The sequence below is a fragment of the Styela clava genome, chromosome 6, assembly GCF_964204865.1.
Source record: "Styela clava chromosome 6, kaStyClav1.hap1.2, whole genome shotgun sequence".
Lineage (NCBI taxonomy): Eukaryota > Metazoa > Chordata > Ascidiacea > Stolidobranchia > Styelidae > Styela > Styela clava.
The window spans coordinates 15,876,310-15,893,677 of NC_135255.1; the positions used below are offsets into that span (position 1 = coordinate 15,876,310).

At 33.6% G+C, this 17,368-nt stretch overlaps 1 protein-coding gene across 2 annotated transcripts; it reads left to right on the plus strand.

Annotated features, from left to right (window-relative positions):
- The first annotated feature begins 2,309 nt into the window (after positions 1–2,309).
- LOC120331953 (adenylyl cyclase-associated protein 2-like) lies at positions 2,310–16,648 on the plus strand. Of its 2 annotated transcripts, none has more exons than XM_039399137.2 (11): positions 2,310–2,468; positions 2,926–3,041; positions 3,899–3,976; positions 5,329–5,546; positions 5,864–5,969; positions 6,072–6,405; positions 9,056–9,231; positions 12,881–13,004; positions 13,821–13,903; positions 14,470–14,610; positions 15,272–16,648. In XM_039399137.2, the coding sequence occupies exons 1-11, from the start codon at positions 2,381–2,383 to the stop codon at positions 15,353–15,355; spliced, it is 1,548 nt and encodes a 515-aa protein (XP_039255071.2). In that variant the 5' UTR covers positions 2,310–2,380; the 3' UTR covers positions 15,356–16,648. The 2 variants fall into 2 exon arrangements, with proteins under 2 accessions (XP_039255071.2, XP_039255072.2); XM_039399138.2 differs by lacking the exon at positions 6,072–6,405 and adding an exon at positions 7,065–7,242.
- Positions 16,649–17,368: the final 720 nt, after the last annotated feature.

Below are 17,368 nucleotides of genomic sequence, written 5' to 3' on the forward strand. Positions count from 1 at the left end.
GGTTACAGCGTTCGTTATAAACCTTTTTAGGTTTTGCCCGTTTTCCCGATCTTTCAGTTGACCTTGTCTGTGTTCTTTTTATTTGTGTTGTAGACGAAAGATCGAAATAAAATTGTATTGTATTGTATATACTGATATAATAGCCCATTTCTGTATTTGTAAAGCTTATTATACCTGTATACTGCTATACCTTACTGTAGTACTGTGTGTGTGTTATGGGCAGATACAGACGTAGGGATAGTTTTAGAACATTCAAGTCAAAAATATGAATGTTTTCCTGCAGAATTTTAAGGAGACCCGAGTTGGCTTTAAGATAATTTATGCATATTCTTTAACATTAATTCAGTAATTTGTTCTGTAAAGTTGCGCTTTTAAACTTGTGTAAATCAGAAATTTTTTTACTGAATTTATATGTCAAGATGGTAGAAATCTGAATATTGAAATTCTGGAAAACCTGCACTAAATATCATCCATGTTATCAATTAAAATTATTTTTCAAAATATAGGTCATTAATTATTGTTAGTTGTAGTTCATCATATTCCAGTTAATTTTGATTGGGCAATGTACAGTATTGTGAAAGTAAAGATGAAAGAGTAGGGTTGGGCATTTTCGAGTATCTGAGGATTTCAGAATCGAATATTTTTTTTTGAGTCGAATCGAATCTCGAATACTTGGGAAATATAAAATTGTATGTAACTCTCTTACTGCAGTACTGTATTAGATCCACCAGACACATAAATTACTGAAAACATATAATACATCACTCAGGCAGATTGCTGAGTGTTCACACACAATAAAAAACCTGTTTTCATCAATAACTCACTACAGAAAAGAGTCATATGTCGGAATTGCGTTGAAAAAATATGGCTCCAATAAAAAAAAAACGAGAAATTTACCTCGACCATTGGCGGAAAAAAAACACAAGATGGTGGCGGTTTGAAATTTTGCTCTGAATCAATTCGAATAATTTACTAATTGATTCGAAATGCCCAGCCCTAGTAAAGAGTTATTTGTCTGTATTAGAGAGAATATAAACAATACCTTAATTCAAGAATCCGCTCATGAATCTTATGAAGTGGTTACAAGGTGGCGAGTTCAAATTTGCGGTCTAAATAACAATTGCTCTTAACCCTTTCCGTGCGGTGGGCACGTATACGTACCCACGACAAAACTCGCTAGATTGCGGCGGGTACGTTGATGTACTCCACTGTTTTATTTAGCAATCGGTCGCAAACTGTTGGTCTAGTTTTTCCGGGTTTTAGGTTATTGATAAGGAGTCTTCTTCGAGATTAACATAAGCGACGATAAATCTCGCTTTCGTTTACCATGGGAATTTTATTTGCGGCGGAACGAGGGAGTGTTTTTGAAATTTATGCAAATTTCGGTGTTTTTGGGTGGTAATAGAAGACATATTATCCCTTCCATCTACCAAAGTATTTTGAGTTAGATAACGAAATTGCTACAGCAATATTATGCTATTGTTTGCCAACCAAGAAGCGGTAACAGTAAAGGATTTAGCGAATATTTCTATTTTTTATCACGGTTTGAAGTTTCAACACCCAAGAAAAAAAAATGCCTTTTTTCTATCCGGTCTGTGACTCAGACCACCCCTTTTAAAAAAAAATTGTTTTTAATCGACAATTGCAAGCTCTTTAAATAAGCTTTCCAACGAGCCGTCAGTGGGCAGCAGAGGATCATTAGTTTTTCGTTAGTCGATCGATTAGTTGTGGGGGTACAAATGCATAAAATCGGCGTAGCAAATACGATTATTTAATAAAAAATAAAATTCGCATGGAAAGGGTTAAACATCCTAACTGCGTAAGCAGCCAAGGCAAAACTGAAAAGTTTCCGCAAGTTGGTGATTACTAACTGATTTAATAATTTCACAATTATCATTTTGAATCAAAATATTTTACCAATGTCATTTAAAGTACTGATATCTAATTTTAGTCTAGTCTATCGCAGCTATTTTGGTCTAGTTTTTTTTTACTGCATCTGAAGTAAAATTTAAAAAGTAAAAGGACATAATATTTATTGGGTTGATTAATTTATAGCCAAATTTCAGAAACACAGCGATAAATTGCTGAATATTAAATAAAACTAGGAAACGAGCTATTTACATCCATGCCTGAAAATTCGTAAAAGTGAAAAACATGTCTGGGCAGCTGCTAAAATTTCAAATTTTTGCCATCGATTGGTATCTTGTTGATTAGGCGATGTTAAGGAAATAAGCAAGGAAGTCAATGCTTGGTGAAATATATATTGCTAGTCATTTTTGTGGTAAAAATTGCTATAGTTGAATTGCTAAAATTTAACATGGATACTTTACTCTAGTTTTCTATATAGCGTTATAGTGAGTACATAAATCTAATCATCATCATGTCAGCAGACCTTGCATCTCTTGTGTCTCGTCTTGAAACCGTCACAACTAGATTGGAGAAGGTGGCAATTGGAGGTGGAGGAGCAGGTACTGTTGTATTGAAATGGAAATTTTTGATTTTATATAGTGTGAAACTGTGAATAGTCAACTTGGTGTTTTCTTTTATTCGGAAAGACTGGTATACTGGTGTAGTTATAGTGATATCACTGACATTAGCCTATCAAAAATAATTTTTAAATATTGTTTGATTTTAATGATGAATATCTTGGTCTCTTTGTTAATTATACTGATATTCATTCGTCATTAGCTATAGTACCTTTACCATATTTTCTGGCTAATAGGTTGATTCTGGACTCAATTTTTGGCATGATTTATTTGGATTGGCATATTGAGGGACTCGTCTTATTAGCCAGAAAATGAGACAATTGTAAGAACTGATATAATTGAGCATGTATTACTGCTACGCAAGCCTGATTATACATACTATTTACATTGTACAGCTATGGAACAGTTCGTTTTATTATACAACCTATTTTTTTTCTAGGCGATGCAGGACCTTCATCGGAGATGGTGACTGATTATGGGGACTTTATTGCTCAATATGTGGATGCTTTTATAACAGCTACAAACAAAGTCAATTCTAATGATGTAAAGAAGGCTGTGAGTTATAGATATTTTATTTTATAGGATATCTGTGCTAGGCAAAAAAAATTACTTTCAAAATCCTTTTTCTCGCGGCGGTGTGGCTCATTGTGCTAACCGTTAGGAATACGCTCGCCACCGCACCTCTGATTATTCTGCATGGGTTGCAGATTCGAATCCTGTGCGGGGATGGTTATGTGCGAGAGGATTGCTGGACTCCCATCCGCCGCAGGGTGGTTCACGTAACCACTGCTCGGTTACTGCTTTCTCCACCATCAAGTCCATGCTTCAGAAAACAAATAATCACCAGTAACTAATCTTATACCTGACATGGAATGGTAACTTGACAAGAGGCCGTGGTTCGCCATATGGTTACGCCATCTTATCAACTTTCCTCTCCCCCGGGATAAATATGTAAAATCCTATCCTCAATGCCAAACTACATGATTTATTAGTCCATAAATATTTATAGCGTCTAAATAGATTTATAGTATAAGTTATGATAATAATAGAGTTTGTTTTGCAGTAGATGGTCTTTTGTAACCAAATTCATTATAACCTGTTTTAAATTTTCAGTGTTACTAAGTACTAGTTAACACAGATGATCTATTTTCTTCATTGTTTTTTCATGAATTTTTCAGTTATTGTGAAAAACAATGATTCATTGGGTCTCATAAATATATTATTATCAAAGTGTGAAAATAGCATTCCGTTAATGAAAATTTTGACATTCATCACTATTCACTCATTCTCTATAGATTTTGACATACAACTAAATTATTCACAACGGTAAAACAAGTTGAGTTCATTATTCTTAAAACCCAAAAAGTGTGAAACTATTTTATTTATCTTTTATTTTCTTTATTTGTGAACAGGCATCTTTGGTGAAATCCCTTGCTGAAGAACAGAAGAAGTTTCTTGGAATTGTTGCGCAACATGCAGAACCAACCCAGGTTGTTTTTTATTAAATTTTTCTGTCATTTCTCAGTAATTAATAATTACCAAAATATGCAGTTTGACGAGGTCTGACTTTTCGGGAAATTCAGTTTATTCTTAAATGACTGTGACAGAAAAATATATGTCGGATGAAAGGGCATTAAGGTTTTATGTCCACGCTTATATAAAATGGATATTTCTCAGATCTCACTGTAAAATATTACTCTATATATTGTCTCTTGCACACGAAATGGTAACAGAGTAATGTCTCTTAATATGAACTTATTTGGAATCCCACGGGACAGCGTAACGGTTATTTTGTTGAATCACTGGTAATGTATGTAACACATGGTTGTATCATTGTTAGTGATGCATGTACTGAATTTCAGATGAATGTTGTAATTTGGTTTGAATATTTTTGATGAAATCATTTTATTATGATACTATGGAAAAATGGAATAGGCTAATTCATGTTTTACAGATATAATAAGTTGGTAGCTTTTGTCAAGTAATAATTTTGAAATTCATCTTTCATGTGATCTCCAATAATTTTGATTTGAAATTTTATTTAGTATGTATATTAGACAATGGATGTTTCTCTGACCCTTGACCCCAGAAAAGTTATCTAAATTTTATTATTACAAAATTTATGATGGTATTACAGAAATTGGTCGCTTTAGTCAAGTAATAATTTTGAAACTCTGAATGAATTATGTTCAACATGATCTCCAATATTTTTTATTTAGTGTGCAGAAAAGTCTTCTAAATTTTATCCTTACCAAATTTTTCATGACATTCTTCTGAATAGCCAATGTTACAGAAATTAACAAGGAAGCTGATACTCGAAAATATCTATTGTTCTATTCCAATGGTGCTCCCTTTGTTTTTGAGCACCTTTGAAGTTGGATCGTTTGCACTGAATTTAATTTAATTTACACTGGGCCTGTAACACAACTGTATTTGATAGAGCAGGGCTACTCAACTTTTTTTTACCAATGATCAACAATCGACATACAAAACTTCAAAATTACTGGGGACCGGTCTTTCCAGAAATTATATTTTGACATCTATCGCGCACTCCTTCGGTCGTCTAATGATCATTCACTAATCAAGATAGCACTATTCGTATTATTTATGATGGTGTTGCAGTTCTTTTCATATAATTATAGTCAAATAGGAGCAAATAATAAAATAACCTTTAAAACTATAAAAGTCATTTGATAAGAAGGAAACTTTCACATATCCGAAGTTGGGCCAATGATCCAAGGTGCGGTCCGAATCGTATACTCGAAAGGTCCGGATTCGGACTGCGGTCCACCAGTTGAGTAATCCTGTCATAGAGTATAACCAATATTATTTATTTATTAAGGAAGTTATAGCGAAGTTACTTCAACCATCTTCAGACATTATGACTGAAATTGGAAGAATCAAAGATGCCACTTTCAAAGACAGAGAATTTAGTTTCTACACAGCCGCTATTAATGAGGGTATGACTGCTTTCGGTTGGGTCATGGTGAAGCCTTTACCTGCTCCTTACGTGAAAGAATGTGGAAATGGAGCTGAGTTTTATACAAACAGAATATTAAAGTAAGATCTATTTGAAATAATTTTTCCGATTTTGTCTACTTTTTTTAAATTTATGATTTTTTTATTTTATTGAGAACTGAAATAAGCAAAATTTCTCTTTGCTCAAATACATTTTTAGAAATTTATGATATTATTTTTTTTATTGAGAACAGAAATTTATTGGAATAGATCTTTTTGCTGATAAGTAAAATTATTTCTTTTGGTCGTATACCTTTTCAAAAATTCATGATATTTTTTTTTTTTGGGAGAAGTAAAAATTTATTTACAATGAATTATTTGATGATAAAATAACCAGAATCATGAATTTTTCTTCCCAGGGAGAAACAAGACAAGGATTGGGTTAGCGCGTGGAAGGGTGTGTTTCCAGCACTTCATGATTATGTGAAAAAACATCACATTACTGGTCTGAACTGGGATAAAAATGTACGTATTAAACCAACAATATTGAATCAACTTATTCTTTGAGATCTGTTATTTTTCTCTTCTAATTTTCTTTATTTCTCTTATTTTTTTGCGTTTCCTCAGGCTGGCATCTTTTCCTTGCATACTTCTCGTTCTGCTGAACAAGATGCCAGACCCCAACCTCCCCCTAAACCTGAATATCTCAAGTCTCAAAATGAGGTCACAAAATCTGTACCCTCTACAACAGTCAAGGAAACGAATGAACCAGAAACATTGCCTCCACCCCCAATACAGAGCTCTTCCGATGCTGACGTTATACCCCCATTTTTGCCCCCACCACCCCCACCCCTTCCTCCAGTACTATCGAAACCAGAATCAAGTAATGATTCTAGTGGCCATGGCGCATCTGAAGCTCTTTTCTCTGAAATCAATGCAAAAGGTCTAGGAATAGCCCAGGGTGAGAAAGAATGTAAAATCTAAGGAATGCACCTAAGCATGTAGTGTTGACTTCTTCCAATTTTACATAATGCATGTGATTTCATGTTTGAAGTTCACAAATATTAGCTTCGCATTTGAAACTGTGCAGTTCATGTTGTCATATGAAGCCGTGTTGGGTAAAAGCCCCAAACTTCAGGTCTTGAGGCATGGGTCATAAGAATGCAAAGACGAGTAAATCACTGAGTTATCACTGGTGGTTCGTTGAATACATATCTGAATCATTTCATTCAGATCACTCGAGTTGAGTCACTTTGAGTATCTGATGGATGTGGAATTGAGTCCCATTCATCAGATCACTGGTGGTTCTTTGAGTACATATCTGAATCATTTCATTCAGATCACTCGATTTGAGTCACTTTGAGTATCTGATGAATGTTCAGGTCTAGTCTGGTCAATGATTTGGGGCGCCCCCATTACTGGTATGATGAAGTAACTGCTTGTACTTAGTTTTAATTGAAATCTAGCTGGTATATAAATCACCAGCTGAAAATATTTGCAAAAAGCACCAAACATCTTGACATACCATTTCTCTATTTCTCTTTCTTCATTCTTCTAAATTAAAATTTTTACCGAGGAGGAATAAAAACAGGGCAAAAAAAAAATAATTTCATCTAATAGGCATCCATTGCAACACTGGCATCTGCATCATCCGTAGCTTCATGTCCATCAGGGGCTCCAGCCCCTCCCCCTCCTCCTCCACCGGGACCACCTGCTGCATCTTCAGCTTCTCAAGGCAGTGCACCAGATGTATCCGCTTTACTAAGTGATATTAACCAAGGATTATCTGTTACGTCTGGTAAGTTTAATTTCCTCCAACCTGTTTGGGCATACGCATACCTATACGTTTAATAGCAGTTAAGACGTTTTGTGAATATAAACAGACAATGACAATAGTTATCTAAAATCACAGATCCACAGAGCCGTATTTTCGGATTTTTAATTCTGAATCCTCATAATCAGGAATAAGAGTTTAATTGTGGAGTTTAAGAGTGGAATTTAAAACTTTAATAAATGTTGATAAGAAAAGCCAAAATTTTCTACGAAAACTAAAAATGCATTAGGTTTTTTTCAAGTTTGTTTTTAGGGGTGCCGTACATTTGAACCCATGTGTATATCCGCGGGTTCAATCTATATGCGAGTGCTAAAACCCATGGGTTAGGGTTAGTATGGGTTCAAATAACCAGAAAGCAAAAAAATTTCCCATAGGTGCAATAGTATGCGGGTCCAATTGCCGTGGGTTCAAATGTAATGGAACCTGTTTTTAGTAGTCTAAGAAGGCAGGCATACACCAAAGACCAAATTTTTTATCCAAATTAGATTTTGTATCGACACTATTCAGAATTTTAAAACTGAATCAGTAAGAAGTGTTGTAACAATTTGTGTAACAAAGTGTTGCCACAATTTCAGTCATTACTATGAAGATGCTCAAAAAGTCAAAAATAGATACCTAATAGAATGCAAATCAATTTTTAATTAAAAGAGAATAGACTATAACCAGGGCTGCCATCGATATGAACCCCAAAATAAGGACATCAGGGAAACATAATAATAGAATAACAAAGAACGAAATGTAATAAACAAAATGTATCCATGCCAGTGCGATTCTTGTCTAATCATACTTTGTACTAGAAAGTATTTGCTCCAGCAGTTGTTTATTCTTAGAAACAATCTGTTCCATCTTACTTTTAAGTTGTATTTTGATTAAAGTTACACAAATTGATTTTCGCCGGTAAGCTATTGTTTTGTCATTAGGTCGATTAATTTGCCGTTATTACCGTAAGTAATGAATGCGAGTAGCGATCAATGAGGTTGTGCAATATCATTTCTAGCAAATTAATCATTCAAATTGACCAATCTAAGTGCCTGGTGTTAGAACCTCTACCCATAAAATAAGGACACATGTCAAAATAAGGACGTTTCTCAGAAATAAAGACAAAAATATTTTCTAAGACGAAGACCTTCGAAATAATGACAAATCTTAGAATTAATGACTTTATGGCAATCCTGATATAACTGATAACCAATAAAATTTTTGATCAAACGTAGTCTGCAATCCTATTGATTTGAATTAATATTTTATCATTTACAGTTATTACAGATACTGTTAATAAGACAGGAGTTTATTGTTTAATAATTAAAGTGCCTAGTTTTCTATGATATGTGTGCATTGAGTACTTTTCGTGAACATTTCAGGAATGGTGCGTAAGTTTGTCACCCACTAGCATGTTATTGCATTTTTTATCTCATACGGATACTGTTAGTCTTTGCATATCAGAGCAATATAAGGATTACTCAATTTGAAAAATGTGCATGTTTTTTGTGTCCATTGATATACCTATGAAGTGTGAATATTTTAAACTTGAACATGTTAATATAAAAATCACTGTTTTTTGTGAGGTAGGGGGGGTAGGCTATATATTGATCTAGTAATATAAAATGATTCCCCTTATCATCAATTTGTTGTTGTCTGTTTATTTGACAAAAGCTATAAACAGGACTAATTTTTCAATGTCAATACATAGGCCAAAGTAAAAAAAAATCACATTATTTTTTCTAAATTGCAACTTATTTTAACAATTTCATGTTGTAACAAAATTCTATCTACAAAGGTTTGAAGAAAGTCACAGATGATATGAAAACCCATAAGAATCCAAAACTACGTCTTCAATCAGCTGTTCCATACAAAGCGCCTGCAGCAACCAAACCTAAACCTGTGGCCAAACCTACTGCTGCAGCTCCTAAGAAGACTCCTGTATTGGCGCTGCAAGGCAAAAAATGGATTGTGGTATGTTGAACTTCATTTGTAGATTACTAGTAATACTATCTCTATTTGGGCAATTCCAACGTTATTTCATTACATCTGAGAGCAAATATTTAAATTTTAAATTGGCCAAACTGAAATTCCATTAATCATAGCGTTTAAATGCCTTTGAGTCTGTAGCACAGACACAATAGTTATAGTATGGTCAAGTCCATGCATCTGGAAACTAATAGCTAGCTAACTAATCCCATATCCAACATGGAATGGTAACCGGACAGGAGACCGTGATTTACCATATGATTAGGTCGTCTTATTGGTTTTCCTTTCTCCTAGGATAAAATAAATCCTATCCTACTTTCACATAGACGAGCTTCAAAACACATTTATTTAGTTGTGTTACGGGAGAAGGACAAGAGTTTTTTTAGTATAACTTTTAAGGTCGCAAGATATTGTTGCCAACCAACTACATTTTTCATGTCACTGGAGAATATATATTTGACCACATAAAATTAAGTGTAAAACGTTTATTCAAATTCTTGAACTTACAGCCTGAACTAGAAATGTGCTGTTAGGTACTTATGTCAGGGTCTTACAAGAAGAACAATCAAGAAATATTTATTGACAACATTGTTCGTTAATGCAGGATTGAGCACTATTTTTTTCAGTTTTCAGCAGGATTTCCCTGTTTTTTCCTAGTTTCATGAAATATTCTATCTTGTAAATAAAAATAACAATATTACTATATTACCATACTGATTTTAATCGAGAGAAAGAGATAAACAACTCGAGCTATCACTCAAAACAATAGTCCATTTATTGCCAACCTAAGGACAGAGGAGATAGGCACCTAATTTATCATGCCCTGAATGAGTCTAATATTTCGACGGCATCGTGTTTAATTTCATTTTGGCCTCCTATGGTCCTGACTGATTATATCAGATAGGCTGTCCTTCATCGCTGTACCAGATATTTGTCATTTCCTTTTGTGTGATGTCAGCCCTCTTCCTGTAGCAGAGCGTGCAGCCTCAAAGATACAATAGACTGGCTCTATGTAACGTTTTTTTTATATAGACATACATTGCCATTTCTGTTATGCATGCAATATATCAGTTCATAGAGAATTCCTATTTGGCATTCTTTCCTTTTTAAAAATATAATAAAGTACCTTATTGGTTGTTTAAACAATTGCAAATTGAAGACTTACATTGATTATTGTCTGTGGATATCAATCTGAAGTCAATATCATACTATACAAAAACAAATTCCAAAAAATAATGTTGCCGGTAGAATGAATTAGAAAACCATTTAGAACAATAACTTGATATTTATCTAGTGATATAAAAAGCTCAATTCGAAAGATTTGTCTATTTTCAATTCTAAATTTTGGGGGATTTTATTAAAAGTTGAGTCTTTTCGATTTGCTATTCTGCGACTCTGCGGGGGGAAATTTTCAGTTAGAATGAAACATTTTTGCCTGACATGAAATACCAGGATGTTGCCTAACTTTAACCTGGTACACATACTATGTTCCGGTGTCCGCCATCTTGGTTCACATAATACGGGAGTACCTTATCTAGATATACCAGTAACTGGATTTGTTCAATTTACAATGTATTTTCATGAAAACTTCAATGAGATTTCAAAAGTTGCCAAAAATAGGCCAAAGCCAAAATGTTCATTATACCGTAAATAAAAACAATATAAAATCATTTTCATGGCATTTTGATTTTTAGAGCATGCAAGCATCCTTATGCTACTATTGTTGGTTTAAAATGTCCATGTGCTTTCTTATAGAGACAGTTTAATTTCAAAATATGATTTTCTAAAATTCCTATTTTAATTTTATCTTGAAAAATAATGTGAGTCTTTTGTCTGAAAGTTATTTATTTAATTAAACTAAACTAAACAGATCAATAGGAAATTTCCTGTCATGGAAATATGAACTTATACAACCTCGTTGTTGCCACTCAGTCTATGTCTGCTGCATCAGCGACCCAGTATTGATAAGTGAGATGGATTGTTTCTAGCTTCTTTATAAAAATTTAATGAAGTTTCAAAAACTTTGGTTGTTCGTTTTGTGAATTGAAAACCCAATTCAGCTTTTAGTTTAGGTTCTCACTAATGCAAAATGCTGTATTGATATTTTTTGGGGGTTTTCGCTCCCAATGACAAAAATCATTAGGTTTATTTGTTTCCACTCTTTTATAGACCCTCCATTGTTATTATCCACAATTTCTATTTAAATAGAGTTGATATAGTTTAGCACCAATACTTGACACTTTTGCGGTAAACCCAAAAAAAAGAACTCTGACTATTTTGGGACATATTCTAGAATTTGTGCACAGTGTCCTAGATCAGGGATGTGCGAAGTGCGGCCCGCAATGGAAAATTGTGCGGCCCGCGGAGAAGTGCCAATTTTGAATGGTGCGCGGCCATCTAAACTAGTTTTGAAATTTAGTTGGATCTGGTTTCCTTTGCGTTGCAAATCTTATATCCGAGTTCAATTTATTATTTATGCCAATGACTTACAACGTCCTAACAGCGAGGCGAACAACGCGATTCAAAAAGCTGTTCCTTGCTGAGCAGTAAACAATTTAAGAAAAATGCGGAGAATACGCTAATGAATTTGTAAGAACAGGCAATTGAAGATTAGGCTACTGGAAAGCAGTTTAAAAAAATTTAATATTATATAGATACAAAAGCTAAATGAGTTTTGGTTCTAGCCTATCAATTGATTTGGTCTAAATCTAATCTAGAATAAGATTTGACAGAAAATTATTTGGAAATGAATCTTACCGAAAACACCAAGATAACTTTCCACATTTAAAAAAGTCATGACTTCAAATATGGCACTTTCCAGTAACATATTTATTTCATTTATTTTTAAAATGAGCCATTTTGTGCCTGCAACTAATGGAAAGCCTATGTTAAATGACGGTGCGGCCCGCGGTTTCACTCAGTTATTAATATTTGGCCCGCCCGCGAAAAAGGTTGCACACGCCTGTCCTAGATTACTGGAACTTTTGGGTACAATTGTACACAAACAGAAGTTCAAGTGAATTAAAGAAGTTTTCTTCATTTTTGTAGTTGATTTGTGGGTTCTTTTTTTATTGTCACTCTGTATTTGTATAGAACAGGGGTTCCTGACCTTTTTGGTAGAGCATAACCTTTATGAAACATCCCTGTGGCTCAAAGAACCCCAGTGCAACAGTTTATTGTCTGAATTATATAAACTATAAATATATAAAGGAAAACCGATGCTCCTAAAGTATTCTTACCAAGATGACGCACAACCTGAACATAGTATGTGTATCATGTAAGGGTTGTTCAGGTTGTGCGTCATCTTGGTACTAATACTTCAGGAGCGCAAGAAAACCTGATACTGGCAATATAAAATGATCTCCAGTATGTAGTAAGTTTAATAGTTGTGGCAAAGCTAGCGGGTATTTTATCATATTCAAACAATAGGCCTATGCTTATAATAATATAAACTCTCGGTTAGGATTGGAAACTTGCGGAACCCCGTGGGCCTGGACTGTGCCAGACGAACCCCTGGGTTTAAAGAAACCCCGGTTGTAAACCACTGGCATAGAAAGTATATTCAACATCTAAGATTCAGGTTTATTGATATTATACCACATTTTTCTTACTCTTAAGGTATTTTTTTTTTCAGGAACACCATGTCGACAGAAAAGATCTTGTGATTGACCAAGCTCTGATGAAGCATACTGTGTACATTTACAAATGTGAAAAATGTACCATTCAAATCAAGAACAAAGTGAATCAAATCATATTAGGTTGGTTACTCTAAAGGCCAGTTGTATTTCACTCTGAACTAATTTCAAAAATCTTTTTTGGTCCTTATTTTTGTATGGTTTAACCAATATACATTTAATGGGGTTTTAATTAAAATTAGTCCAACATGATTTTAGAATACTGTATATTTGGCTCATTTTATTCTATACTACAATTTGTGTTCTAATTTTAGTTATACTCAGAAAAAGAGTATTTTCCTGAATTTGAGCATAGTTTAGGAAACACTGGCATACACACTTCTCTCTATAATCATGTAGGGTTATTATGTGTATAGTTTGCCGTTTTGTTGATCAGTGTCATCAAATTTTTTTTTTTGAGATATATGGTAAAGTTTAAAATTTGAATATCCCATTATCGTATTCGTAATGTAAAAATTGATAACAATCACCTCAAAAATATATTAAGTAAAAAAACTGGATTATTTGGGACTATCTAGTACGGACAGTCCGTAACTTCCACATATATATGGCTGCACTAGTAATCATTGTTTGTTTTATCTATTACTATTGACTTAAAATGTACGGTAACTACTTTTCTTGGCCTTTGCTCAAGTGGTTTGGATGCTAATAATTATTGGGTGTTTTCGCAAAGATAACTGTTCTATTTAACTCAGTTAGTTAGTTAGTATAGTTATGCTGTCACTGTCAGTGTGCAGCAAGACTCTTGAATTAAATCTAATGATTAATTATTATTTTCACCAATCAATATGTTATAGAGAAGAGTAGCCAAATTAATGTTATGAATATTTCCAATATGATGAATTTATTTTTAAAGAATCTTAATATTTTTGGTTACAGATGGTTGCAAGAAGACTGATGTTGTGTTTGACACAATTGTTTCAAGCCTGGAATTTGTCAATTGCCAAAGTGTTAAAGGACAGGTGAAATGATATTTTTTTGCTAGTTTTTTGCTAGTCGATAAAATGAATATTTTGGGTTCCACTATGCTTTTCATTTTTAAATGTGGAGAGTATCTGATTATTGGATACATAGTGTACATATAGATTGTCTTGCTAAGTTCTTGTTGGGGTTTATTTTATTGTTCAAAATCGATTCCTCTGGGTACAAAAATGTTGTCGTTTCATTTTAAATAAAAAGGAACACTATTATATCCCGTAATTCTCAACTGCCTTCGTATTGTTTGTCTTGCTGGTCTCTTCAGCAAACTCTGTGCTTTCAGGCTTTATTTACTGCACCAATGCCGATGCATGAACAAGTCAAATTTAAACCCTTTTTTGATTTACAGTAAAGGAATACTTTTTTTAATCGGAATCTGTTATTGATAAAAACTAAGTCAGCAAGACCAAAAACCATTGCGCATTATCATGTCCGGACTCACAAATCTCTTCTTTATTTCAAAATTAAAATTTCATCTTTATTGCTGAGTGATACTGACTATAATTTACACTTGCTCTCCACATATTTTAACTGTAATTTATGTTGTTAGGTTACTGGAAGCCTTCCCACTTGTTCTATTGAGAAGACCGATGGATGTCTGGTGTACTTGAATAAAGATTCTCTTGATTGTCAATTCATTACTGCAAAGTCTTCTGAGATGAATATTTCCATTCCCAAGGGTCAAGACTATGTAAGTCTATTTTTGAATTTTATGTTTTGCATTATTTTTTTCCACCAGTCTGGCTTTCTTTTGCCGTTAACTAGCACAAATTATCTAATTGATGTCTTACGAGAGATCGCATTTTGAATAAATAGATATAAATATATCGCTTTCCCCCAAGTTTTATCCCTTAATCCACAGTTTTCCAAAGTGGGGTCGCGACCCTGCAGTGGCACGCTCAAACAGATTTCGGGCGTCGCAAAGAGTACACCAATTTCACGCAATGTATTCTATTCATTGTACTTTTTAAGCCACAATTATTAAAACTTGTGCAAAACATAAATCTCACGATTTCAAGAGAATATATAGGATCAGAGGTGCGGTGCGCTTGCATGTATCAAACTGTTTAGCATTGGGGATCGCGGAAAATTTTGATATATATTGGAAGGGTTCGCAAGCTTAAAAGTTCAGGAAGCCCCGCCTTATCCCATAGAATATCAAAATTCACCTTCCAATTCCTCAAATTGGTTTGTATTTCACAAGGCTTTTGTGCAAAATCAAAACATCAAATTTTTTTTTTTCTTCCTAAAAGTAGATAGATTGACTGAGTTGGGGAAGTGAAAAATAATTTATCACGACTAATTGTATTTCCTAAAAAGCTCCACTTGTAGAATCGTATCAATATTTTCAGGTTGAATATCCGATCATAGAACAGTTCAAGACTACTTGGAACGGAACTACATTTGTTACCGAGCCGAGTGAAAGTGCAGAATAAACTTGGAACAAGAGCCCACAGCAACAAATTTTAATTAACTTTGTTTATAGGTTCAAATATTACACTGAAATAATCTTCTTTGTTAGTAGAATGTGATCATTGCAGATGGATTTCATCAGAAAAGATTCTGAATCTACAACTTAGTAGCTGTAAAATCTTTCTTCTGATTACAATAAATGGGTAAAAACTGCCAAGTTTTAGACAACAAATTCGAGCTTATCATATATATCTTACAATAAATAAAGTTATTTTAATCATGTTGTTTTTGCCACCCAAATTGTAATAAAACATTGTTTGACCTTAGTTCTACCAGTAACAGCATTGCCTCTTTCAATATATTTTCAATGAATAGCCCAGCGCAAATCAAGCTTTGTCTTAGCTCATATTATGTATTATTCTCACTTGTTATGTGAAATATCTTACTAAGTTATAATGAAAACGATTAAATAAAAGAAGAATGATGCCGTCAAAGGTTATCTTTTTCTACCATTATGAAGTATGAATGCTCTTTATATATATATATGCAGAATGAATGATCTTTTTCACATGTTATGGGTTCCAAGTGATTTTTGTTATTATTCAGTCTGTTAATAATTTGTTTGTTGCTTAGCTTGCTAGTATCTATGCCAGTATTTTTACCCGTATATTGTCTGATTCAAAATTATCACATGCTTTAAAAGTAGATTGTTAGATTATTATTCATTTCAGCACCGCATATCATATGTTAATTTTGACAAGCATTTAGTCTTAATCCTGAAAACTTGAAAAGTCTGTTGAATTATTTTACTTGAATTTCTAAAATTAAACCTTATGTATACTACAACCATATTGTGTTTGGCCTTGTTGGCATACTTCATTTACTTGGTACATTTTGGTTACATGCTTCGTATAAAAATTCTTGAGATTGTAAAAGATATAAAGCACAAAGGTTGCAACAGTGTTTGAAATGAATCTATCAAAACTTTGTCTTGAATATGTGGTTAAAAATACTGCCATATGAAGCAATTTTTTGTATTTCTGAACAATCAATTATTATATATCTTGTAGACTATTATATCAGTGCCTTAGCTTAACTATCATTGTTTGGATTGTATTAAATAAAAGTTACTGGTTATGACAATTTTGTTGTATAACTTGTATATTCACTCTATATATTGGCTTGTGTAATTTATGCCATATTGCACATTGATATTAATTTTTATTAGCCTATTGAAATTGTAATTTGGTCTAAGAAAGTTATTTGCCGTGATGTATAATGCACTGATGTAAAAATAAATGATGGATCGAATCCTACTGGCTTTTATGTCTAAGCATGTGCATTGGTTTAGGTACTTTTGTAGTATGTGTACCAGGTTAGGGTTAGGTCATAATTTGATTCCAATTTTCCTTATTTTAGTTCTATTACGAGTTCTGGGACTGTCTGTTCTAGCCAAGTGAAGAATATACCCTCCTGGCCATCGGCTTCAGTCCCTTTACACAACTTGATGCAAAGTAGGCGAACAAAATTAGTTACCTCTGGTTAGTTAGTTACCTTCTGGAGCGCCTTGGTTAAAAGCAATATAAAGAGAATAAGGGCCGAAGCCAATGATGGAATTCAGGAACTTAACTCACTAACAACAGGTTTCTGCCATTTCAGAAAATGTTGCTACGTAAGCTGTATCAGTATGAAAATAAGATATAATATTAGCTGTCCGTTGCCATGCATTTACCTATTCGTCTCGATCATTTACCTAACATATATAACAATCACTGGTCATTCCATATGTAATTAAACGATGCGTCACAGCGAACTATTAAAAAGGTTATCACCAGTCATTTGATAAGAATTCAATTATGGGCCACCAGTTTCTACCTACAACAGACTACATATTATAAAACTACGCTGTTACTGTCTGCTTTTAACAGTACAAATAGTGAACTAGAGTTAAGTTGATCGTCTACTAAAATACGAACCAATCCACAAACAGTTTGTTGAAATATATCGACCCTAATAGAGACACTGATAGCTAAAAA

Excerpts from the sequence above, each read along its gene's own strand:
- LOC120331953 (XM_039399137.2), top strand. The coding sequence starts at position 2,381 with ATGTCAGCAGACCTTGCATCTCTTGTGTCTCGTCTTGAAACCGTCACA. Across the intron at positions 5,970-6,071 it reads GTCTGAACTGGGATAAAAAT|GCTGGCATCTTTTCCTTGCA; the intron begins GTACGTATTAAA and ends GCGTTTCCTCAG. Across the intron at positions 13,005-13,820 it reads AGTGAATCAAATCATATTAG|ATGGTTGCAAGAAGACTGAT; the intron begins GTTGGTTACTCT and ends TTTTGGTTACAG.